General features: G+C 42.1%; 1 protein-coding gene across 2 annotated transcripts in view; it reads right to left on the bottom strand.

Annotated features, from left to right (window-relative positions):
• Positions 1–606: 606 nt before the first annotated feature.
• The window catches only part of NRIP2 (nuclear receptor interacting protein 2), a 111339-nt gene continuing 87047 nt past the window's right edge, over positions 607–24898 (bottom strand). For both annotated transcript variants that reach the window (XM_053718813.1, XM_053718812.1), the window contains exons 3-6: positions 19012–19094; positions 8512–8606; positions 1363–1415; positions 607–1281 (exon numbers count right to left, since the gene is read on the bottom strand). In XM_053718813.1, the coding sequence (XP_053574788.1) occupies positions 1183–1281; positions 1363–1415; positions 8512–8606; positions 19012–19094 (330 nt within the window). In that variant the 3' untranslated portion in view covers positions 607–1182. The remainder of the gene's footprint in view (positions 1282–1362; positions 1416–8511; positions 8607–19011; positions 19095–24898) is intronic.

Here is a 24898-nt window from a genome sequence, read left to right as displayed (position 1 = left end):
TTCTACTTTTTGATTTTGGTCGCTGCAGATTCACACATACGGCGCCTCTTTCCTTGTTCTTTATTTCTAGATTTGCTGACCTTTGGATGGTGAAGATAGAGTGCTGCCTACAGTTCTATTGGATCGTCATACTGGACTATACCATAATTTATCACCCTGATTAAGGACTTTGATACCCATTGGTGATTGTATATCAATTTTGTGTTCTCCTATATACAATGATGTATGGTATTTTGTATATGGTTTAGCGCCCCCTATTGGGTCTATTACCCTTACTGCTTAGATGAATACTGTACATTAATCACACTATAATATAAATAAATGCAGTATGCATTATTATTATTTTTCTTATATACCATATGGTCCCATGGTTACATTACGTTTTCCTACTTGTAAAACCCCTTGTGACATCTTTACTCCTAAATGTTAAATCCCCCTAATGGCAATCCTTTGTTCCCTTATGTAAAGTGCAGTGGTCACATGCCTCTGTCTATGTATGGCATAGCTATGGCTTCTCTTGCCTCACCGTTAATTTTCCAATTAAACTGTATGATCGTCTGACACAACAGTCTCCTAAATATATACACAGAACACTAACGCTGCATCTCTTAGCAGCACAATTCCTTTATTGGTTTCATTATTATTCATCAGGTGCATCTTCCCCATATCCTTCTTATCTATATTAACAAGCACAGAAAACCGAAGACAATGATGAGGACATGCAGTGTTGTAACAAGTGTATATGGAGGATTCTTAATCCACTCAGAGACCTCAAGAAGAAGTAAGTTCAGCTTGCCTATACCTTCCTCTAGGAATGTAAGTTTTGATGGCAGATAAATACAAGAAGACCATCAGGTCTGCCAATGTTCTCTCCTGAAGTGCAAGCTTATTAAATTCTCAGTATAGCCATATGCATTAGTTTATGCCCTTAACCACCTCTATTGGAATTCTTGAAACAACAATGCTTTACCAGATTACTCCAGGGCCTACTAGCCTCCAACAGAATAGAAAGATGGCTAATAGAAACATAGAATAGTCCTAGTAATGTTTTATTTGCATTTCTGACAGTCTTTATGAAGTGGGCATATAAAGTGTGCTTTGTATTTGTCATTTGTACTTTGTTATCTATAGAAGTGAAGTAATGTTTCTTCTAATCTCCATTAAGAGGTTGGTCAGTCACAGCTATGTTCTTGCGCTGATGCATTCTCTCTTCAGGGGACTTAAGAAAGAGATTTCCTGGGATGGAGTTTTCAGGACCCCCTTATCCAAGTCAATGCAACTCTAAAGGGAGACACAAGAGATCAGCAGGTACATAAGGTTGGCCAAAATCAGCTCCCGCAGGTAGAGGGCTATAATATTTACCTTAAGGGTAACCAGTGCACTTAGGCCCAGAATGAATTCTGTGACACCATTATCTGGAGAAGAAACACAAGTTACTCCACATCATAATATCCCATACTCATATTCATAACAAACTGAATCACATCTCTACAAGTGTTCTTTAGGCACATTACAGCATTCACTCACCCTTTCCATTCTCATTACTACATCTCTGCACACCATGAAACACAAATTACACACCCTGTAAAGTCTGATAACAATGTTTTTGTAACCCTTCTGTACAGTTCCACCTCTTCTCTTCATCCAAACAACAACTTAAACGCACAATAAAGTCTAAACACTTCATCCTTATACCTACACCCTATACATCCTATGTTGTATGTCTACAACTTATACAACCTATTTGTACAGTCTGATGAGCACACCCTTGCACCTAAACACAACAACAGGTGTGCCGGAAATGTAGAATGGGATTTACTACGAGATCTCTAAGTACTGATCTGTAGATCACAAACCTGTTTTGTGAGTTTCAATTTCCTTCTTAGCCAATAGTGTTAGCATGATATCATAGTACAAGAAATGTAAAATGCTCAAATATGTTCTTCACCACTACAGTAGCCTCAGCTAAAAAACGTTGATTGAGCACAAGAATATTATTATGACAAACTTTACAAAAACGTTGACTGTTCCTCACTAACATGGTTTCCCCTGCTATACATCCTTCCATATACAGTCTGATCATCACATTCCAGCAGACTCATTCTCAAAAACTCATATTATCTGCACAGCCTACATGACATTTACATACCTTGTACAAACTGATGACCATATCTGTGCATGACCAAGTACACTGCAATCATTATACAGCCTGCGTATTCTCCTTTTCTCCAACATAGGTGTGTCCGGTCCACGGCGTCATCCTTACTTGTGGGATATTCTCCTCCCCAACAGGAAATGGCAAAGAGCCCAGCAAAGCTGGTCACATGATCCCTCCTAGGCTCCGCCTACCCCAGTCATTCTCTTTGCCGTTGTACAGGCAACATCTCCACGGAGATGGCTTAGAGTTTTTTAGTGTTTAACTGTAGTTTTTATTATTCAATCAAGAGTTTGTTATTTTAAAATAGTGCTGGTATGTACTATTTACTCAGAAACAGAAAAGAGATGAAGATTTCTGTTTGTATGAGGAAAATGATTTTAGCACCGTAACTAAAATCCATGGCTGTTCCACACAGGACTGTTGAGAGCAATTAACTTCAGTTGGGGGAACAGTGTGCAGTCTCTTACTGCTTGAGGTATGACACATTCTAACAAGACGATGTAATGCTGGAAGCTGTCATTTTCCCTATGGGATCCGGTAAGCCATGTTTATTAAGATAGTAAATAAGGGCTTCACAAGGGCTTATTAAGACTGTAGACTTTTTCTGGGCTAAATCGATTCATTATTAACACATATTTAGCCTTGAGGAATCATTTATTCTGGGTATTTTGATATGATTATATCGGCAGGCACTGTTTTTGACACCTTATTCTTTAGGGGCTTTCCCTAATCATAGTCAGAGCCTCATTTTCGCGCCGGTATGGCGCACTTGTTTTTGAGGACAGCATGGCATGCAGCTGCATGTGTGTGGAGCTCTGATACACAGAAAAGTCTTTCTGAAGGCATCATTTGGTATCGTATTCCCCTTTGGGCTTGGTTGGGTCTCAGCAAAGCAGATTCCAGGGACTGTAAAGGGGTTAAATATAAAAACGGCTCCGGTTCCGTTATTTTAAGAGTTAAAGCTTCCAAATTTGGTGTGCAATACTTTTAAGGCTTTAAGACACTGTGGTGAAATTTTGGTGAATTTTGAACAATTCCTTCATACTTTTTCGCAATTGCAGTAATAAAGTGTGTTTAGTTTAAAATTTAAAGTGACAGTAACGGTTTTATTTTAAAACGTTTTTTGTGCTTTGTTATCAAGTTTATGCCTGTTTACAATGTCTGAACTACCAGATAGATTGTGTTCTGACTGTGGGGAAACCAAGGTTCCTTCTCATTTAACTATATGTATTTTATGTCATAAAAAAATTTAGTAAAAATGATGCCCAAGATGATTCCTCAAGTGAGGGGAGTAAGCATGGTACTGCATCATCCCCTCCTTCGTCTACACCAGTCTTGCCCATACAGGAGGCCCCTAGTACTTCTAGTGCGCCAATACTCCTTACTATGCAACATTTAACGGCTGTAATGGATAATTCTATCAAAAACATTTTAGCCAATATGCCCACTTATCAGTGAAAGCGCGACTGCTCTGTTTTAGAAAATTCTGTAGAGCATGAGAACGCTGATGATATGGTTTCTGAAGGGCCCCTACACCAGTCTGAGGGGGCCAGGGAGGTTTTGTCTGAGGGAGAAATTTCAGATTCAGGAAACATTTCTCAATAAGCTGAACCTGATGTGATTACTTTTAAATTTAAGTTGGAACATCTCCGCGCTCTGCTTAAGGAGGTGTTATCCAATTTGGATGATTGTGATTATCTGGTCATTCCAGAACCACTATGTAAAATGGAAAAGTTCTTAGAGGCCCCGGGGCCCCCCGAAGCTTTTCCTATATCCAAGCGGGTGGCGTACATTGTTAGTAAAGAATGGGACAGGCCCGGTATACCTTTAGTACCTCCCCCCATATTTATAAAATTGTTTTCCTATAGTCGACCCCAGAAAGGACTGATGGCAGACAGTCCCCAAGGTCGAGGGGGCGGTTTCTACTCTACACAAGCGCGCCACTATACCCATAGAAGATAGTTGTGCTTTCCAAGATCCTATGGATAAAAAATTAGAAGGTCTGCTAAAGATGTTTGTTCAGCAAGGTTCCCTTCTACAACCAATTGCATGCATTGTCCCTGTCACTGCAGCCGCGTGTTTCTAGTTTGATGAGCTAGGAAAGGCGATTATTAGTAATTCTTCTTCTTATGAGGAGATTATGGACAGAATTCGTGCTCTTAAATTGGCTAATTCTTTCACCCTAGACGCCACCTTGCAATAGGCTAGGTTAGCGGCGAAAAAATTCTGGGTTTGCTATTGTGGCGCAGAGCGCTTTGGTTAAAATCTTGGGCAGCGGATGCGTCTTCCAAGAACAAATTGCTTGACATTCCTTTCAAGGGGAAAACACTCTTGGCCCTGACTTGAAAGAGATTTTCTCTGATATCACTGGGGGCAAGGGCCACGCCCTTCCTCAGTATAGGTCTTTTCAAGACCAAAAATAAACCTAAGTTTCGTCCCTTTCGCAGAAACGGATCAGCCCCAAGGGCTATGTCCTTTAAGCAGGAAGGTAATACTTCTCAAGCCAATCCAGCCTGGAGACCTATGCAAGGCTGGAACAAAAGAGAGCAGGCCAGGAAACCTGCCACTGCTACCAAGACAGCATGAAATGCGGGCCCCCGATCCGGGACCGGATCTGGTGGGGGGCAGACTCTCTCTCTTCGCTCAGGCTGGGGCAAGAGATGTTCTGGATCCTTGGGCGCTAGAAATAGTCTCCCAAGGTTATTCTCTGGAGTTCAAGGGGCTTCCTCCAAGGGGGAGGTTCCACAGGTCTCAGTTGTCTTCAGATCACATAAGAAGACAGGCATTCTTACATTGGGTAGAAGACCTGCTAAAAATGGGAGTGATTCATCCTGTTCCATTAGGAGAACAAGGGATGGGGTCCTACTCCAATCTGTTCATAGTTCCCAAAAAAGAGGGAACGTTCAGACCAATCTTAGATCTCAAGATCTTGAACAAGTTTCTCAAGGTTCCATCGTTCAAGATGGAAACCATTCGAACACTCCTTCCTTTCATCCAGGAAGGTCAATTCATGACCAAGGTGGATTTCAAGGATGCGTATCTACATATTCCTATCCACAAGGAACATCATCGGTTCCTAAGGTTTGAATTCCTGGACAAGCATTTCCAGTTCGTGGCGTTTTCTTTCGGATTAGCCACTGCTCCTAGGATTTTCTCATAGGTACTAGGGTCCCTTCTGGCGGTGCTAAGACCAAGGGGCATTGCTGTAGTACCTTACTTGGACGACATTCTGATTCTAGCGTCGTCCCTTCCTCAAGTAAAGGCTCACACGGACATTGTCCTGGCCTTTCTCAGATCTCACGGATGGAAAGTGAACGTGGAAAAGAGTTCTCTATCTCCGTCAACGAGGGTTCCCTTCTTGGGAACTATAATAGACTCCTTAGAAATGAGGATTTTTCTGACAGAAGCCAGAAAAACAAAACTTCTAGACTCTTGTCGGATACTTCATTCCGTTCCTCTTCCTTCCATAGCGCAGTGCATGGAAGTGATAGGTTTGATGGTTGCGGCAATGGACATAGTTCCTTTTGTGCGCATTCATCTAAGACCATTACAACTGTTCATGCTCAGTCAGTGGAATGGGGACTATTCAGACTTGTCTCCGAAGATACAAGTAAATCAGAGGACCAGAGACTCATTCCGTTGGTGGCTGTCCCTGGACAACCTGTCACAAGGGATGACCTTCCGCAGACCAGAGTGGGTCCTTGTCACGACCGACGCCAGTCTGATGGGCTGGGGCGCGGTCTGGGGATCCCTGAAAGCTCAGGGTCTTTGGTCTCGGGTAGAATCTCTTCTACCGATAAATATTCTGGAACTGAGAGCGATATTCAATGCTCTCAAAGCTTGGCCTCAGCTAGCGAGGGCCAAGTTCATACATCAACCATCAGGGGGGAACAAGGAGTTCCCTAGCGATGGAAGAAGTGACCAAAATCATTCTATGGGCGGAGTCTCACTCCTGCCACCTGTCTGCTATCCACATCCCAGGAGTGGAAAATTGGGAAGCGGATTTTCTGAGTCGTCAGACATTGCATCCGGGGGAGTGGGAACTCCATCCGGAAATCTTTGCCCAAGTCACTCAACCGTGGGGCATTCCAGACATGGATCTGATGGCCTCTCGTCAGAACTTCAGAGTTCCTTACTACGGGTACAGATCCAGGGATCCCAAGGCGGCTCTAGTGGATGCACTAGTAGCACCTTGGACCTTCAAACTAGCTTATGTGTTCCCGCCGTTTCCTCTCATCCCCAGGCTGGTAGCCAGGATCAATCAGGAGAGGGCGTCGGTGATTTTGATAGCTCCTGCGTGGCCACGCAGGACTTGGTATGCAGATCTGGTGAATATGTCATCGGCTCCACCATGGAAGCTACCTTTGAGACGAGACCTTCTTGTTCTAGGTCCGTTCGACCCACTCCAGCTGACTGCTTGGAGATTGAACGCTTGATCTTATCAAAGCGAGGGTTCTCAGATTCTGTTATTAATACTCTTGTTCAGGCCTGAAAGCCTGTAACCAGAAAAATTACCACATAATTTGGTATATCTGTTGGTGTGAATCTGCAGGATTCCCTTGGGACAAGGTTAAGATTCCTAAGAGTCTATCCTTCCTTCGAGAAGGATTGGAAAAAGGATTATCTGCAAGTTCCTTGATGGGACAGATTTCTGCCTTGTCTGTGTTACTTCACAAAAAGCTGGCAGCTGTGCCAGATGTTCTAGCCTTTGTTCAGGCTCTGGTTAGAATCAAGCCTGTTTACAAAATTTTGACTCCTCCTTGGAGTCTCAACCTAGTTCTTTCAGTTCTTTAGGGGGTTCCGTTTGAACCCTTACATTCCGTTGATATTAAGTTATTATCTTGGAAAGTTTTGTTTTTGGTTGCAATTTCTTCTGCTAGAAGAGTTTCAGAATTATCTGCTCTGCAGTGTTCTTCTCCTTATCTGGTGTTCCATGCAGATAAGGTGGTTTTGCGTACTAAACCTGGTTTTCTTCCAAAAGTTGTTTCTAACAAAAACATTAACCAGGAGATAGTTGTGCCTTCTTTGTGTCCTAATCCAGTTTCAAAGAAGGAACGTTTGTTGCACAACTTGGATGTAGTTCGTGCTCTCAAATTTTACTTAGCAGCTACTAAGGTTTTCAGACAAACTTTGTCTTTGTTTGTTGTTTATTCTGGTAAACGGAGAGGTCAAAAAGCAACTTCTACCTCTCTCTCCTTCTGGATTAAAAGCATTATCCGATTGGCTTATGAGACTGCCGGACGGCAGCCTCCTGAAAGAATCACAGCTCACTCCACTAGGGCTGTGGCTTCCACATGGGCCTTCAAGAACGAGGCTTCTGTTGATCAGATATGTAAGGCAGTGACTTGGTCTTCACTGCACACTTTTTCTAAATTTTACAAATTTGATACTTTTGCTTCTTCTGAGGCTATTTTTGGGAGAAAGGTTTTGCAAGCCGTGGTGCCTTCCATTTAGGTGACCTGATTTGCTCCCTCCCTTCATCCGTGTCCTAAAGCTTTGGTATTGGTTCCCACAAGTAAGGATGACGCCGTGGACCGGACACACCTATGTTGGAGAAAACAGAATTTATGTTTACCTGATAAATTACTTTCTCCAACGGTGTGTCCGGTCCACGGCCCGCCCTGGTTTTTTTAATCAGGTCTGATAATTTATTTTCTTTAACTACAGTCACCACGGTATCATATGGTTTCTCCTATGCAAATATTCCTCCTTAACGTCGGTCGAATGACTGGGGTAGGCGGAGCCTAGGAGGGATCATGTGACCAGCTTTGCTGGGCTCTTTGCCATTTCCTGTTGGGGAGGAGAATATCCCACAAGTAAGGATGACGCCGTGGACCGGACACACCGTTGGAGAAAGTAATTTATCAGGTAAACATAAATTCTGTTTTTTAAACACAGACTTTGTATGCATTCTACCTGACACAAACTCATTATGCACATTCAGAGTGTTTAATGCCAACAATCTTATTACACACACTGTGCAACCTGCTCATCTACTCGTTTCCAGATGATGGCAAACCTTTCTAAAAGTGCGTAGTTCAACTATCAATAACATGTTATATACCAGCATAAAATGTATGAATACCACCTCGGTTAAGGTTTTGCAACCTGGTTCTATTGTGTTCTCATTTTTATCATTGCATACAATTTATGTCTATATTAACATATTGTGTGCAACAACTCTCTCATTCAATTGGCCACACACTCTAATAATATGTTCTGCTGAGAATCCCTAAAACATAAACACCTTAAACTGACACTCAAATCTATTTTATGGGCTCATCATGTGATGTACTCTCAGTATTTTAGTGCCTTTTGTATAGACCCTTTATGTCTGTTATATCACCTCTTACCCATAAGCACTGCTTTGCCTTTCAGTCTTTCAGTTCCAAGCTCAATATCCACATTCAGCTCTTCAGGGTTTCCTTTCTCAAGGGAGATCCCAAACCTGCATGGAGAAGGCACATCAAGCTTTGTACAATACACCATTTTAAAGATGTAATTGTCCACTATTTCTACAAAATGGTGCTATATTTCCTCATTTCTGTTCCAAACTTCTATGATGGATTCACTATGGCTGTAAACTCCTGTGAACATATAGCATTATTAATAACAATGAAAGGGATATGAAATCCCATGATTCATAATATACAATTTTAAGAAAGTTTTCAATTGACCTCTTTTCTTTCATATAGTGGTGATAATCCACTAGCCATAATAATCCACTATTCCCAAACTCCAAGAGCATTTAAACCCTCCACCTCTCTTGTATGCTAGTCTTATATTTGCCTCCATGGAGAAAGGTGAAGAATTGAGGTGCTCCAGATTATTTGTTGAGAAGGGCTCAGACCGATTTGAGGTGCATTTTTCCCTTTAGAGAGCTGCTAGTGAGAGGGGGGAAATTGGAGTATGGGGCAGTGACAGAATCACTCCCAATGAGGAGTTAGTCACAAGCCTGCCATAGGTGTTATGGTGACTAGTCACTTGGCCTCCTACAGTTGGGTCATTCATATACTCCATACATAGATCCTCTGCTGTGACTTACACAACACTGGATAGGCTCTCTATGAGAAGCTGTCACTTCTGCAGTGGGTAAGATCAGTAGAGTGGGTGCAGTCCAGGTAAATATAAGGCACATCTTGCACTCGCCTAGCCCACAGGCTATTAACAGTTACAGTTATACACTGTATATCATAGCCAAGGGATTATTAGACAGATTACCCCACATTCACATACTTTAAATATATAGAGGTTTGTCTAGTTTATGTGAGAGTAAACTGTAATGGAGTAACCTCTTAGAATTTATAACAGTGAGCTTTTTTATTTTTTATAAAATAAATGTATTTTCTTTCTCCAGCGCTTGCGCAATTTTCGGCGTTCCTTATTTCTTTATGTTTGCATAGCTCAAATTGTACATTCCTTTTCTTCCCCAAGTGCACTACCGAGTCACACTGCCAACCCAGTATAGCGCACCTCTTGTTTCTCAAGTATTTACTACTACAAGGCCCTGTAATTTGTTGCTTGCTATTCTGTCTACTTCAGAATATAGCTATGGCGTATTATATTTGTTGTCTATCTTTATTTTCCTTTACATTATGGAGCATACTGGGAATGTCCCCAAGCCCTTAAACTTAGATCCTTTAGAGGGGAGTTACACTGATTTCTACATTTAAATATGTTTTTTTTTTTTTTTGCAAGCTTGCACCTGTTCCACTTCCATCTCAGCTTTGCAATTCCTGTATGGATCACCTAATGCATTCTAACCAGTCTACTGCTGCACTTAATTTTGCTCCAGGATTTAAATAATTTGTGCATTCAACTGTTTCAGAGATGTTGGCGGCTATGCCTCCTACAAGTAAGAGCAAAATATCTGCTGTGGATTTATCTCCACATTCTAAATCGCATAAGGATTCAGATTCGGACACTTCATATCTGAGGGAGAATATATTTCTGATGATCTGGAATCGGTCACTAAGCAAGACTTATTCTTCCTCTTTTATGTTCAAAATTGAACACTGTCATACATTACTAAATTAAGTTTTATGTACCTTAGGGGTTCAGGATCCTAAGCCTGTTTAAGAAAAGTCCATTAAAGGGTCAAAATTAACCTCTATGATTCCGATTGGGCATGCAATTCTAAACAACTTTCCAATGTACTTTTATAATCAAATTTGCTTTGTTCTCTTGGTACTCTTTGTTGAAAGCTATACCTAGGTTGGCTCATATGCTGTTTTCTAAACCCCTTGAAGCCACCTCTTATCTCAGGGCCTTTTGACAGTTTGCTAGTTCACGTGTGTCACATAGATAACATTGTGCTCACTCCTGTGGAGTTACCTTGGAGTCAGCACTGATTTGAATAAAATGTCCATCAAAAGAACTGAAATAAGGGGGCAGTCTGCAGAGGCTTAGATACAAGGTAATCACAGAGGTTAAAAGTATATTAATATAACCGTGTTGGTTATGCAAAACTGGGGACTGGGCAATGAAGGGGTCTATCTATCTTTTCAAACAATACAAATTCTGGAGTAGACTGTCCCTTAAAGCAATTGGATCTAATTTTCAAACCCAGAGGTGTTTCCAGTGCCTGATGCTATTACTGAAATAATTACCAAGGAGTGGTCAAGGCCTGTATTCCTTATTTCCATTACCACCTTCTAATTTAGAGCTTTGAGAAACTATCTCAAAGGTAGATGATGCAATTTCCACCTCGGCAAAGCGCACTACTGTTCCATTAGAAGATAGTACTTCTTTTAAGGATCCTATGGATAAAAAGTTGGAGTTATTTCACAGAAAGGCTTTACAGCAAGCAGGTTTCTTATTCAAACCAGTTGTCAGCATTGCTTGTGTTGCAGCAGCTGCTACTCTTGGGTGTGACAGTTTATCTGATTAGTTTTCAGATGACTACAGATGCATCATTTGACACTCATTAGGTCAGCTAATGCTTTCATTTGTGATGCCATTGTTGATATTGTCCGAATTAATGTCAGAAATACAGCATTAGCAGTTTTTCCCAGAAGAGCTTTGTGGCTAAAGTCATGATCAGTTAACATGGTATCAAAATCCAGAATTTTAACTCTTCCTTTTCAATGAAACATTTTATTTGGTCCTGGTCTATTATTTCTACAGTGACAGGAGATAAGGGAGCTTTAGTCCCTCAGGGGAAGAAGTCCAAGGGGAAGAAGAGAGCTTCTTGTATTCATTCCATTCGTCAGTCTATGAACCAAACATTCTCCTCTTTTTTTCAAAAGACTAATTCTTCCAGACCTTCCTGGAAGCCTACTTCCAATTGGAACACATCCAAACAGTCCAAAAAGCCATCCTCTTCTACCAAATCAGCATGAAGGTTCAGCCCCTAATCCAGATCCTTTTTCTGGTAGAGGCACATTACTCCTTTTTCAGAGGGTCTGGGCTCAGTCTGTTCGAGTCCCCTGGGTTTTGAACATTGTTCCCCAGGGTAGGGATACAGAATAGGCTTCAGATCAAGGCCTCCAGACAGTGGCGGACCTAATAAATCGAGTGCCCTGGTGCAAGATTGTTTTGTATTGTGGATTTATATATGTGTTTAACTCTCTCCTCTCCCCTCTGTATCCTCCCTCTCCCCTCCCTCTCCCTCTTCTCAAGAGTTGCTGTGATTAGTATGTCCCTGTACTGCTCTAATAAAGCAAAAACATAATTCTAACAAAATTACAATTTTAAATGCTTATCATTTTTTTTTAAAGCACATCTTTTTCATTGTATTGCTGAAAGGTGTGCATGAAACGGCTACAAGCTGACATTGTTTTTCTTATCTGCAAAATGTGAAGTGAAAGCTGTTTAAATGAAAACAAAAGCAGAAGTATCAATTGAGTACATCATACAGTATCCCTTTAATTGCTAACGTGATATGTATACGTGAAAATATTTTATTGTGTAGTGTAATTTTCCATTCATGTTGAATGTACATTTAATTTATGGCTAGTTCTATATTCTGTATATAGCTCTCCCAGCAGAGGGTGGCACATTGATAATCCATTAAGGGCAGCAGTACCTCAACCAAGAATGCACTAGATATAGGTAACGTTTCATAATAGTGCTTTCCCAAAATGTTATGAATGGATTCTTTTTTTGAGCATATATCTTGAAACAATTTTACAGAAACACACCATAAAATATATATTTTTGTTTAAAGGGCTTTTATAGTGGAAATGTGTCTTTACTCTCATTCTTTATAGCATGTAATTGTAGCACTAGCAAAGCTGCAACTCTGTGTTTAACCACTGAAAATCAGTTAAATACATAGTTAAATTACTGCTAAAGATCAGCAGAGAAGTGGCTGGTGACTCAATCAACAGCAGCAGCTGCACAGCTGGGTTGTGAGACTTCCGCTGCTGATTGGGTTATCAGCCATTTCTGCTTGGGACCAGCAGTGGCTCATGAGTGACACTTTGTGTGTTTAACCCATTTGTGATGACTAACACATAGAATTGCAGGGTCACTAGTGCATTAAATTACATACTGTAATGAATTAGAACAGCCCATTTTACCACTATATTGGTCCTTTAATATCCTAGATGTGATAATTTTACAGTATATAGATGTCAGTTACTGGTCTCAATTTTTAAGACAGAGAACAGCAGTAATAAAGTGTAACAAAAGGAAAGTTTGTTCCATAGTCACTTTAAAATTGTATGCAAGGAACCTCTTGTATTTAAAATAGAGAAATTGGATATTACAGTTTTTAAGTAAATATCATTTTAAATTAATTTCTTATCTTTTAGGAAGGTTAAGCATTTTCATTTTAAATCAGTAAGTGCATTAATTATAGGGATGAGAGGGTGTAAACAGCTTTTACATTCAAATTGGGCTTACAGTATCTCAAAGGCACAGTAAGGATGGAACATACAATTTTCAACACCTTTGCAATTTACTTCTATTATACATTTTGCTTTGTTCCCTTAGTATCCCTTGTTAAAGTGAAGGTAAAGTTAACAGTTATGGAAGACACCCAGGCATTTAGCAATAGTACATGAATGTAGTCGCTAACATTTTTTTTCTATACCAGTTCTTGTTTTTAAAATATATATACTTTTAAATCGGTACCGTATCGATGCGACTCCTCCCAATCCCTACTTCCTTGTTCTTCTCTGCCTGACGTCTTGAGCGGTCCCACCCACTCTCTACGTCGCTCAAAAGCGCGTTCCAGATTTACAATGCATATGCGCCAATCGCAATCGTTGTTTCTTTTTCTCTTGCAAGATGTATCGAGTCCACAAATTCATCCATACTTGTGGGATATTCTCCTTCCTAACAGGAAGTGGCAAAGAGAGCACCCACAGCAGAGCTGTCTATATAGCTCCTCCCTTAGCTCCACCCCCCAGTCATTCTCTTTGCCTACTCTAAGTACTAGGAAGGGTAAAGTGAGTGTGGTGACATATAGCAATACATGATTCTCAGACAGAAAGAAATGAGGTTTTGCCATCTAGCTCTCCCCAAGTGTCACAACCAGTAACGCCCGCACAAGTGACGCCAAGTACCTCTAGTGCGTCGACTTCGTTTACTTTACAAGACATGGCCACAGTTATGAATACAACCCTCACAGAGGTTTTATCTAAACTGCCTGGGTTACAAGGAAAGCGTGACAGCTCGGGGTTAAGAACAAATGCTGAGCCTTCTGACGCTTTAGTAGCCGTATCCGATATACCCTCACAATGTTCTGAAGTAGGGGTAAGGGATTTGCTATCTGAGGGAGAGATTTCTGACTCAGGGAAGACGCTCCCTCAGACAGATTCTTATATGACGGCCTTTAAATTTAAGCTTGAACACCTCCGCTTGTTGCTCAGGGAGGTATTAGCGACTCTGGATGATTGTGACCCTATAATGGTCCCAGAGAAATTGTATAAAATGGACAAATACTTAGAGGTTCCTGTTTACATGGATGTTTTTCCAGTCCCTAAGAGGATTGCGAATATTGTTACTAAGGAGTGGGATAGACCAGGTATACCGTTAGCTCCCCCTCCTGTTTTTAAGAAAATGTTTCCCATATCTGACACCATGCGGGACTCGTGGCAGACGGTTCCTAAGGTGGAGGGAGCTATCTCTACTCTCGCCAAGCGTACAACTATACCTATCGAAGACAGTTGTGCTTTCAAAGATCCTATGGATAAAAAATTAGAGGGTCTCCTAAAGAAAATTTTTGTTCATCAAGGTTTTCTTCTCCAACCTATTGCGTGCATTGTTCCTGTAACTACTGCAGCTGCTTTCTGGTTCGAGGCTCTAGAAGAGGCTCTTCAGATGGAGACTCCATTAGAGGATATTATGGATAGAATTAAGGCTCTTAAGCTGGCTAATTCTTTCATTACAGATGCCGCTTTTCAATTGGCTAAATTAGCGGCAAAGAATTCAGGTTTTGCCATTTTAGCGCGCAGGGCGTTATGGCTTAAGTCCTGGTCGGCTGATGTGTCATCAAAGTCTAAACTTTTGAACATCCCTTTCAAAGGAAAGACCCTATTCGGGCCTGAACTGAAAGAGATTATTTCAGACATCACTGGGGGGAAAGGCCATGCCCTTCCTCAGGATAAAACAAATAAAATGAGGACCAAACAAAATAATTTTCGTTCCTTTCGGAACTTCAAGGGTGGTCCCGCTTCAGCTTCCCCTGCTGCACAGCAAGAGGGGAATTTTGCCCAATCCAAGTCAGTCTGGAGACCTAACCAGGCTTGGAATAAAGGTAAACAGGCCAAGAAGCCTGCAGCTGCCTCCAAGACAGCATGAAGGGGTAGCCCCCGATCCGGGACCGGATCTGGTAGGGGGCAGACTCTCTCTCTCTCTTCGCTCAGGCTTGGGCAAGAGATGTTCACGATCCCTGGGCTTTAGAAATTGTGTCCCAGGGATATCTTCTGGACTTCAAAGACTCCCCCCCCCAAGGGGGAGATTTCACATTTCTCAATTGTCTGCAAACCAGACGAAGAGAGAGGCGTTCTTATGCTGTGTAGAAGACCTACATACCATGGAAGTGATCCACCCAGTTCCAAAAGCGGAACAAGGGCTAGGGTTTTACTCAAACCTGTTTGTGGTTCCCAAAAAAAGAGGGAACTTTCAGACCAATCTTGGATCTCAAAATTCTAAACAAATTCCTCAGAGTACCATCATTCAAGATGGAGACTATTCGGACTATTCTACCTCTGATCCAGGAGGGTCAATATATGACTACCGTGGACTTAAAGGATGCGTATCTGCACATCCCTATTCACAGAGATCATCATCAATTCCTCAGATTCGCCTTTCTGGACAGGCATTACCAGTTTGTGGCCCTTCCCTTCGGGTTGGCTGCGGCTCCCAGAATTTTCACAAAGGTGCTAGGGTCCCTTTTGGCGGTTCTAAGACCGCGGGGCATAGCAGTGGCGCCTTATCTAGACGACATCTTAATTCAAGCGTCGACTTTCCAGCTAACCAAGTCTCACACGGACATTGTGTTGGCTTTTCTGAGATCTCATGGGTGGAAGGTGAACATAAAAAAGAGTTCTCTCTTCCCCCTCACAAGAGTTTCCTTTCTAGGGACTCTGATAGACTCGGTAGAAATGAAAATATTTCGGACGGAGGTCAGAAAATCAAAACTTTTAACCACCTGCCGAGCTCTTCATTCCGTTCCTCGGCCATCAGTGGCTCAGTGTATGGAGGTAATCGGACTTATGGTAGCAGCAATGGACATAGTTCCTTTTGCCCGCCTGCACCTCAGACCACTGCAACTATGCATGCTCGATCAGTGGAATGGGGATTATGCAGATTTATCTCCTCAAATACATTTGGATCAGGAGACCAGAGATTCTCTTCTCTGGTGGTTGTCTCAGGGCCACCTGTCTCAGGGAATGTGTTTCCGCAGGCCAGAGTGGCTCATAGTAACGACAGATGCCAGCCTGCTGGGGTGCAGTCTGGAACTCCCTGAAAGCACAGGGCTTATGGTCTCAGGAGGAAACCCTCCTCCCGATAAACATTCTAGAACTGAGAGCTATATTCAATGCGCTTCAGGCGTGGCCTCAGCTAGCTGCGGCCAAATTCATCAGATTTCAGTCGGACAACATCACGACTGTAGCTTATATCAATCATCAAGGAGGAACACGGAGTTCTCTAGTGATGATGGAGGTAACCAAAATAATCCGATGGACGGAGACTCACTCTTGCCATCTTTCAGCAATCCATATCCCAGGAATAGAGAACTGGGAGGCGGATTTTCTAAGTCGCCAGACTTTTCATCCGGGGGAGTGGGAGCTCCATCCGGAAGTATTTGCCCAGCTGACTCAGCTATGGGGCACACCAGAATTGGATCTGACGGCGTCCCGTCAGAACGCCAAACTTCCTTGTTACGGGTCCAGGTCCCGGGATCCCCAGGCAGTTCTGATAGATGCTCTAGCAGTGCCCTGGTCCTTCAACCTGGCCTATGTATTTCCACCGTTTCCTCTCCTTCCACATCTGGTTGCCAGAATCAAGCAGGAGAGAGCTTCAGTGATTTTGATAGCACCTGCGTGGCCACGCAGGACTTGGTATGCAGACCTGGTGGACAAGGTCCAAGGTCCATTCAAACATCCAAATCTACTTTCTCTGCGTCTGACTGCTTGGAGATTGAACGCCTGATTTTATCCAAGCGTGGTTTCTCTGAGTCGGTCATTGATACCCTGATTCAGGCTAGGAAGCCTGTCACCAGGAAAATTTATCATAAGATATGCCGAAAATATCTTTATTGATGTGAATCCAAGGGTTACTCATGGAGTAAAATTAGGATTCCTAGGATATTGTCTTTTCTCCAAGAAGGATTGGAGAAGGGTCTATCAGCTAGCTCCTTAAAAGGACAGATTTCTGCTTTGTCTATTCTTTTACACAAGCGTCTGGCAGATGTCCCAGACGTTCAGGCATTTAGTCAGGCTTTAGTCAGAATCAAGCCTGTATTTAAACCCGTTGCTCCGCCATGGAGCCTAAACTTAGTTCTTAAAGTTCTTCAAGGGGTTCCGTTTGAACCTATGCATTACATAGATATTAAGCTTCTATCTTGGATAGTTCTGTTTTTAGTAGCTATCTCTTTGGCTCGAAGAGTTTCTGAGTTATCTGCTTTGCAGTGTGACTCACCTTATCTTGTTTTCCATGCAGATAAGGTGGTTTTGCGTACCAAACCTGGATTCCTTCCTAAGGTTGTTTCTAATAGGATTATCAGTCAGGAAATTGTTGTTCCTTCGCTGTGTCCTAATCCTTCTTCAAAGAAGGAACGTCTTTTGCACAATCTTGATGTGGTTCGTGCTTTAAAGTTCTTCTTACAAGCAACTAAAGATTTCCGTCAAACATCTTCCTTGTTTGTTGTTTATTCTGGTAAGCAGAGAGGTCAAAAGGCTACGGCTACCTCTCTTTCTTTTTGGCTGAGAAGCATCATCCGTTTGGCTTATGAGACTGCTGGCCAGCAGCCTTCTGAAAGGATTACTGCTCATTCTACTAGAGCAGTGGCTTCCACATGGGCTTTTAAAAATGAGGCTTCTGTTGAACAGATTTGTAAGGCGGCGACTTGGTCTTCGCTTCATACTTTTTCCAAATTTTACAAATTCGATACTTTTGCTTCTTCGGAGGCTATTTTTGGGAGAAAGGTTCTACAAGCAGTGGTGCCTTCCGTTTAAGGTACCTGTCTTGTCACTCCCTTCATCCGTGTCCTAAAGCTTTGGTATTGGTATCCCACAAGTATGGATGAATCCGTGGACTCGATACATCTTGCAAGAGAAAACAGAATTTATGCTTACCTGATAAATTTCTTTCTCTTGCGATGTATCAAGTCCACGGCCCGCCCTGTCTCTTTAAGACAAGTAGTATACTTTTATTTAAAAAAAACTTCAGTCACCTCTGCACCCTATAGTTTCTCCTTTTTCTTCCTAGCCTTCGGTCGAATGACTGGGGGGTGGAGCTAAAGGAGGAGCTATATAGACAGCTCTGCTGTGGGTGCTCTCTTTGCCACTTCCTGTTAGGAAGGAGAATATCCCACAAGTATGGATGAATCTGTGGACTCGATACATCGCAAGAGAAAGAAATTTATAAGGTAAGCATAAATTCTGTTTTTTTAAACAAAATGTACTAGATATTAAAAGTTGGATTGCCTAAGTACGCTATGTAACAAGCTTTAGTACTTACTATGAATGCAATCGATCCAAAATGTATTTTGTATCCAATGGTTTAACGGTGATGCCGACTGCGCATGTGCGTCTCATGAACAAGCATGGAGAAGACAGTAGGCTAATACGGCATTGCGAGTAATGGGCTTAAACCCCCCCCCCCCCGGGGGGAAAAGAGCATTGGCGGATAGAATATCACTACCCTGTCAATCAATTTAACAAAATGGCGGGCGGAGAAAAGAATATTATCGTCGGCTGTTTAAAAGGTAAGAAACGGCTTTATATAATACGATCTAAAAAACTGATGAATTAAACTAGCCCTATTTTTTATCAAATCTATAATATGGCGTGAAGTTAACTTTGCCTTCACTTTAAAGAGTAAACCTAGGTAGGCTGATAAGTGCTTAGGAAAGTGCACTTGTCTTACATAATATGTAGCAGTATTTGTAGCTATGTAAAACATCTCTCTAAACATTGCTGCAAACTGCCAGATGACTAAAGACACGTGCACGCTCCTGAGCTTACCTTGGATTACTCTTTAACAAAAGTTACCAAGAGAACTAAACAAAATTGATAATAGAAGTAAATTGGAACATTGTTGTCATGCTCTATCCATTCCATTGAATGAAGTTCAAATTTGACTTTAATGTCCCTTTTTTAACATATTTCAACTTTGCCAACACATTGTCTTTCTTTCTATACTATAATTTGGAGTTATTGTTTCTCCCTTCTTACCCCAATCTCTCTGCAAAACTGCGTGATATAAAGTTCTGCTGATGTTCAATGGAAAGCTTGGCTCTGACATCTTGAGTGCAGACCTGAGTTGGAGAAAGGAAGGAGAGAGCATTACCTCTTGAGTGCAAACCTGAGTGTGTGAGAGAAATTAAAGAACATAACCTCTTGAGTGCAAACCTTAGTGTGAGAAAGGAATGAGAGCATAACATTGAGTGCAGACCTGAGTGCGACCAAAGGAATGGAAGAGAATAATATCTTGAGTGCAGAACTGAGTGTGAGAAAGGAATGAGAGAGCATAACATATTGAGTGCAAACCTGAGTGTGAGAAAGGAATGAAAGAACATAACATCTTGAGTGTAGACCTGAGTGCGAGAAAGGAATGAGGGAGCATAACATATTGAGTGCAAACCTGAGTGTGAGAAAGGAATGAGAGAGCATAACATATTGAGTGCAGACCTGAGTGTGAGAAAGGAATGAGAGGGCATAACATATTGAGTGCAGACTTGAGTGTGAGAGGAATGAGAGACCATAACATCTTGAGTGCAGACCTGAGTGTGAGAAAGGAATGAGAGAACATAACATATTGAGTGCAAACCTGAGTGGAGAAAGGAATGAGAGAGCATAACATATTGAGTGCAAACCTGAGTGTGAGAAAGGAATGAGAGAGCAGGACATCTTGAGTGCAGACCTTAGTGTGAGAAAGGAATGAGAGAGCATAACATATTGAGTGCAGACCTGAGTGTGAGAAAGGAATGAGAGGGCATAACATATTGAGTGCAGAACTGAGTGGGAGAAAGGAATGAGAGAGCATAACATATTGAGTGCAGACCTCAGTGTGAGAAAGGAATGAGAGAACAGGACATCTTAAAAGCAGACCTCAGTGTGAGAAAGGAATGAGAAAGCAGGACATCTTGAGTGCAGACCTTGGTGTGAGAAAGGAATGAGAGAGCATAACGTATTGAGTGCGGACCTGAGTGCGAGAAAGTAATGGGAGAGCATAATATCTTGAGTGCAGAACTGAGTGGAAGAAAGGAATGAGAGAGCATAACTTATTGAGTGCAAACCTGAGTGTGAGAAAGAAATGAAAGAACATAACATCTTGAGTGCAGACCTGAGTGTGAGAAAGGAATGAGAGAGCAGGACATCTTGAGTGCAGACCTTAGTGTGAGAAAGGAATGAGAGAGCAGGACATCTTGAGTGCAGATCTTGGTATGAGAAAGGAATGAGAGAGCATAACATATTGAGTGTGGACCTGAGTGCGAGAAAGGAATGGGAGAGCATAATATCTTGAGTGCAGAACTGAGTGGAAGAAAGGAATTAGAGAGCATAACATATTGAGTCCAGATCTGAGTGTGAGAAAGGAACAAGAGAGCATGACATCTTGATTGCAGACCTGAGTGTGAGAAAGGAATGAGAGAGCATAACATATTGAGTGCAGACCTGAGTGCGAGAAAGGAATGAGATAGCATAACATCTGCAGACCTGAGTGTGAGAAAGAAATGAAAGAACATAACATATTGAGTGCAGACCTGAGTGTGAGAAAGGAATGAGAGAGCATAACATATTGAGTGCAGACCTGAGTGCGAGAAAGGAATGAGATAGCATAACATCTGCAGACCTGAGTGTGAGAAAGAAATGAAAGAACATAACATATTGAGTCCAGATCTGAGTGTGAGAAAGGAATGAGAGAACAGGACATCTTAAAAGCAGACCTCAGTGTGAGAAAGGAATGAGAAAGCAGGACATCTTGAGTGCAGACCTTGGTGTGAGAAAGGAATGAGAGAGCATAACGTATTGAGTGCGGACCTGAGTGCGAGAAAGTAATGGGAGAGCATAATATCTTGAGTGCAGAACTGAGTGGAAGAAAGGAATGAGAGAGCATAACTTATTGAGTGCAAACCTGAGTGTGAGAAAGAAATGAAAGAACATAACATCTTGAGTGCAGACCTGAGTGTGAGAAAGGAATGAGAGAGCAGGACATCTTGAGTGCAGACCTTAGTGTGAGAAAGGAATGAGAGAGCAGGACATCTTGAGTGCAGATCTTGGTATGAGAAAGGAATGAGAGAGCATAACATATTGAGTGTGGACCTGAGTGCGAGAAAGGAATGGGAGAGCATAATATCTTGAGTGCAGAACTGAGTGGAAGAAAGGAATTAGAGAGCATAACATATTGAGTCCAGATCTGAGTGTGAGAAAGGAACAAGAGAGCATGACATCTTGATTGCAGACCTGAGTGTGAGAAAGGAATGAGAGAGCATAACATATTGAGTGCAGACCTGAGTGCGAGAAAGGAATGAGATAGCATAACATCTGCAGACCTGAGTGTGAGAAAGAAATGAAAGAACATAACATATTGAGTGCAGACCTGAGTGTGAGAAAGGAATGAGAGAGCATAACATATTGAGTGCAGACCTGAGTGCGAGAAAGGAATGAGATAGCATAACATCTGCAGACCTGAGTGTGAGAAAGAAATGAAAGAACATAACATATTGAGTCCAGATCTGAGTGTGAGAAAGGAACAAGAGAGCATGACATCTTGATTGCAGACCTGAGTGTGAGAGAGGAATGAGAGAGCATAACATATTGAGTGCAGACCTGAGTGCGAGAAAGGAATGAGATAGCATAACATCTGCAGACCTGAGTGTGAGACAGAAATGAGAGAGCAGGAAATCTTGAGTGCAGACTTTAGTGTGAGAAAGGAATGAGAGAGCAGGACATCTTAAAAGCAGACCTCAGTGTGAGAAAGGAATGGGAGAGCATAATATCTTGAGTGCAGAACTGAGTGGAAGAAAGGAATTAGAGAGCATAACATATTGAGTCCAGATCTGAGTGTGAGAAAGGAACAAGAGAGCATGACATCTTGATTGCAGACCTGAGTATGAGAAAGGAATGAGAGAGCATAACATATTGAGTGCAGACCTGAGTGCGAGAAAGGAATGAGATAGCATAACATCTGCAGACCTGAGTGTGAGACAGAAATGAGAGAGCAGGAAATCTTGAGTGCAGACTTTAGTGTGTGAGAGAAATTAAAGAACATAACCTCTTGAGTGCAGACTTTAGTGTGAGAAAGGAATGAGAGAGCAGGACATCTTGATTGCAGACCTGAGTGTGAGAAAGGAATGAGAGAGCATAACATATTGAGTCCAGATCTGAGTGTGAGAAAGGAATGAGAGAGCATAACATCTGCAGACCTGAGTGTGAGAAAGAAATGAAAGAACATAACATATTGAGTCCAGATCTGAGTGTGAGAAAGGAATGAGAGAGCATAACATCTACAGACCTGAGTGTGAGACAGAAATGAGAGAGCAGGACATCTTGAGTGCAGACCTCAGTGTGAGAAAGGAATGAGAGAGCATAACATCTTGAGTGCAGACCTCAGTGTGAGAAAGGAATGAGAGAGCATAACGTATTGAGTGCAGACCTGAGTGCGAGAAAGGAATGAGAGAGCATAACATCTGCAGACCTGAGTGTGAGACAGAAATGAGAGAGCAGGACATCTTGAGTGCAGACCTCAGTGTGAGAAAGGAATGAGAGAGCATAACATCTTGAGTGCAGACCTCAGTGTGAGAAAGGAATGAGAGAGCATAACATATTGAGTGCAGACCTGAGTGTGAGACAGAAATGAGAGAGCAGGAAATCTTGAGTGCAGACTTTAGTGTGTGAGAGAAATTAAAGAACATAACCTCTTGAGTGCAGACCTCAGTGTGAGAAAGGAATGAGAGAGCATAACATCCCCAGACCTGAGTGTGAGAAAGGAATGAGAGAGCAGGACATCTTGAGTGCAGACCTTAGTATGAGAGAGCAGGACATTTTGAGTGCAGACCTTAGTGTGAGAAAGGAATGAGAGAGCATAACGTATTGAGTGCAGACCTGAGTGCGAGAAAGGAATGGGAGAGCATAACATATTGAGTGCAAACCTGAGTGTGAGAAAGAAATGAAAGAACATAACATCTTGAGTGCAGACCTGAGTGTGAGAAAAGAATGACAGAGCATAACATCCGCAGACCTGAGTGTGAGAAAGGAATGAGATAGCAGGACATCTTGAGTGCAGACCTGAGTGTGAGAAAGGAATCAGAGAGCAGGACATCTTGAGTGCAGCCCTTAGGGTGAGAAAGGAATGATAGAGCAGGAGATATTGAGTGCAGACCTGAGTGTGAGAAAGGAATGAGAGAGCAGGACATCTTGAGTGCAGACCTGAGTGTGAGAAAGGAATGAGAGAGCAGGAGATATTGAGTGCAGACCTGAGTGTGAGAAAGGAATGAGAGAGCAGGAGATATTGAGTGCAGACCTGAGTGTGAGAAAGGAATGAGAGAGCAGGAGATATTTAGTGCAGACCTGAGTGTGAGAAAGGAATGAGAGAGCATAAGAAGAAATAGAGTGGCAGATAGAAAAGAGGGGGGAATTAAAACAGAAAGTAAGGAAGATGAAATCATTAAATGTATAAGAGAGAGAAACATAAGATGTAGATTAGAAGATGCTATGGAGCTGACAATACACACTTAGCACAGAATACCATATTTATCTAGTAGGGCCCAAATTTGTTGCCATTGACGGTACTTGCACAATAATGCTTTTAATGTAAACTAAATAAATAGTGTATTTGTGTGTCTGTGTATGTATGTATATATGTGTGTGTGTGTATGTATGTGTGTATGTATATATGTGTGTGTGTCTATGTATGTATGTATGTATATATGTATACACTGTGTGCAGAATTATTAGGCAAATGAGTATTTGGACCACATCATCCTCTTTATGCATGTTGTCTTACTCCAAGCTGTATAGGCTTGAAAGCCTACTACCAAATAAGCATAGGTGATGTGCATCTCTGTAATGAGAAGGGGTGTGGTCTAATGACATCAACACCCTATATCAGGTGTGCATAATTATTAGGCAACTTCCTTTCCTTTGGCAAAATGGGTCAAAAGAAGGACTTGACAGGCTCAGAAAAGTCAAAAATAGTGAGATATCTTGCAGAGGGATGCAGCACTCTTAAAATTGCAAAGCTTCTGAAGCGTGATCATCGAACAATCAAGCGTTTCATTCAAAATAGTCAACAGGGTCGCAAGAAGCGTGTGGAAAAACCAAGGTGCAAAATAACTGCCCATGAACTGAGAAAAGTCAAGCGTGCAGCTGCCAAGATGCCACTTGCCACCAGTTTGGCCATATTTCAGAGCTGCAACATCACTGGAGTGCCCAAAAGCACAAGGTGTGCAATACTCAGAGACATGGCCAAGGTAAGAAAGGCTGAAAGACGACCACCACTGAACAAGACACACAAACTGAAACGTCAAGACTGGGCCAAGAAATATCTCAAGACTGATTTTTCTAAGGTTTTATGGACTGATGAAATGAGAGTGAGTCTTGATGGGCCAGATGGATGGGCCCGTGGCTGGATTGGTAAAGGGCAGAGAGCTCCAGTCCGACTCAGATGCCAGCAAGGTGGAGGTGGAGTACTGGTTTGGGCTGGTATCATCAAAGATGAGCTTGTGGGGCCTTTTCGGGTTGAGGATGGAGTCAAGCTCAACTCCCAGTCCTACTGCCAGTTTCTGGAAGACACCTTCTTCAAGCAGTGGTACAGGAAGAAGTCTGCATCCTTCAAGAAAAACATGATTTTCATGCAGGACAATGCTCCATCACACGCGTCCCAAGTGCTCCACAGCGTGGCTGGCAAGAAAGGGTATAAAAGAAGAAAATCTAATGACATGGCCTCCTTGTTCACCTGATCTGAACCCCATTGAGAACCTGTGGTCCATCATCAAATGTGAGATTTACAAGGAGGGAAAAGAGTACACCTCTCTGAACAGTGTCTGGGAGGCTGTGGTTGCTGCTGCACGCAATGTTGATGGTGAACAGATCAAAACACTGACAGAATCCATGGATGGCA

The sequence above is a fragment of the Bombina bombina genome, chromosome 6 (genome assembly GCF_027579735.1).
Source record: "Bombina bombina isolate aBomBom1 chromosome 6, aBomBom1.pri, whole genome shotgun sequence".
Taxonomy (NCBI): domain Eukaryota; kingdom Metazoa; phylum Chordata; class Amphibia; order Anura; family Bombinatoridae; genus Bombina; species Bombina bombina.
Note: the sequence above shows the minus strand (reverse complement) of the source record. Positions and strands in the feature narration are given on the sequence as shown.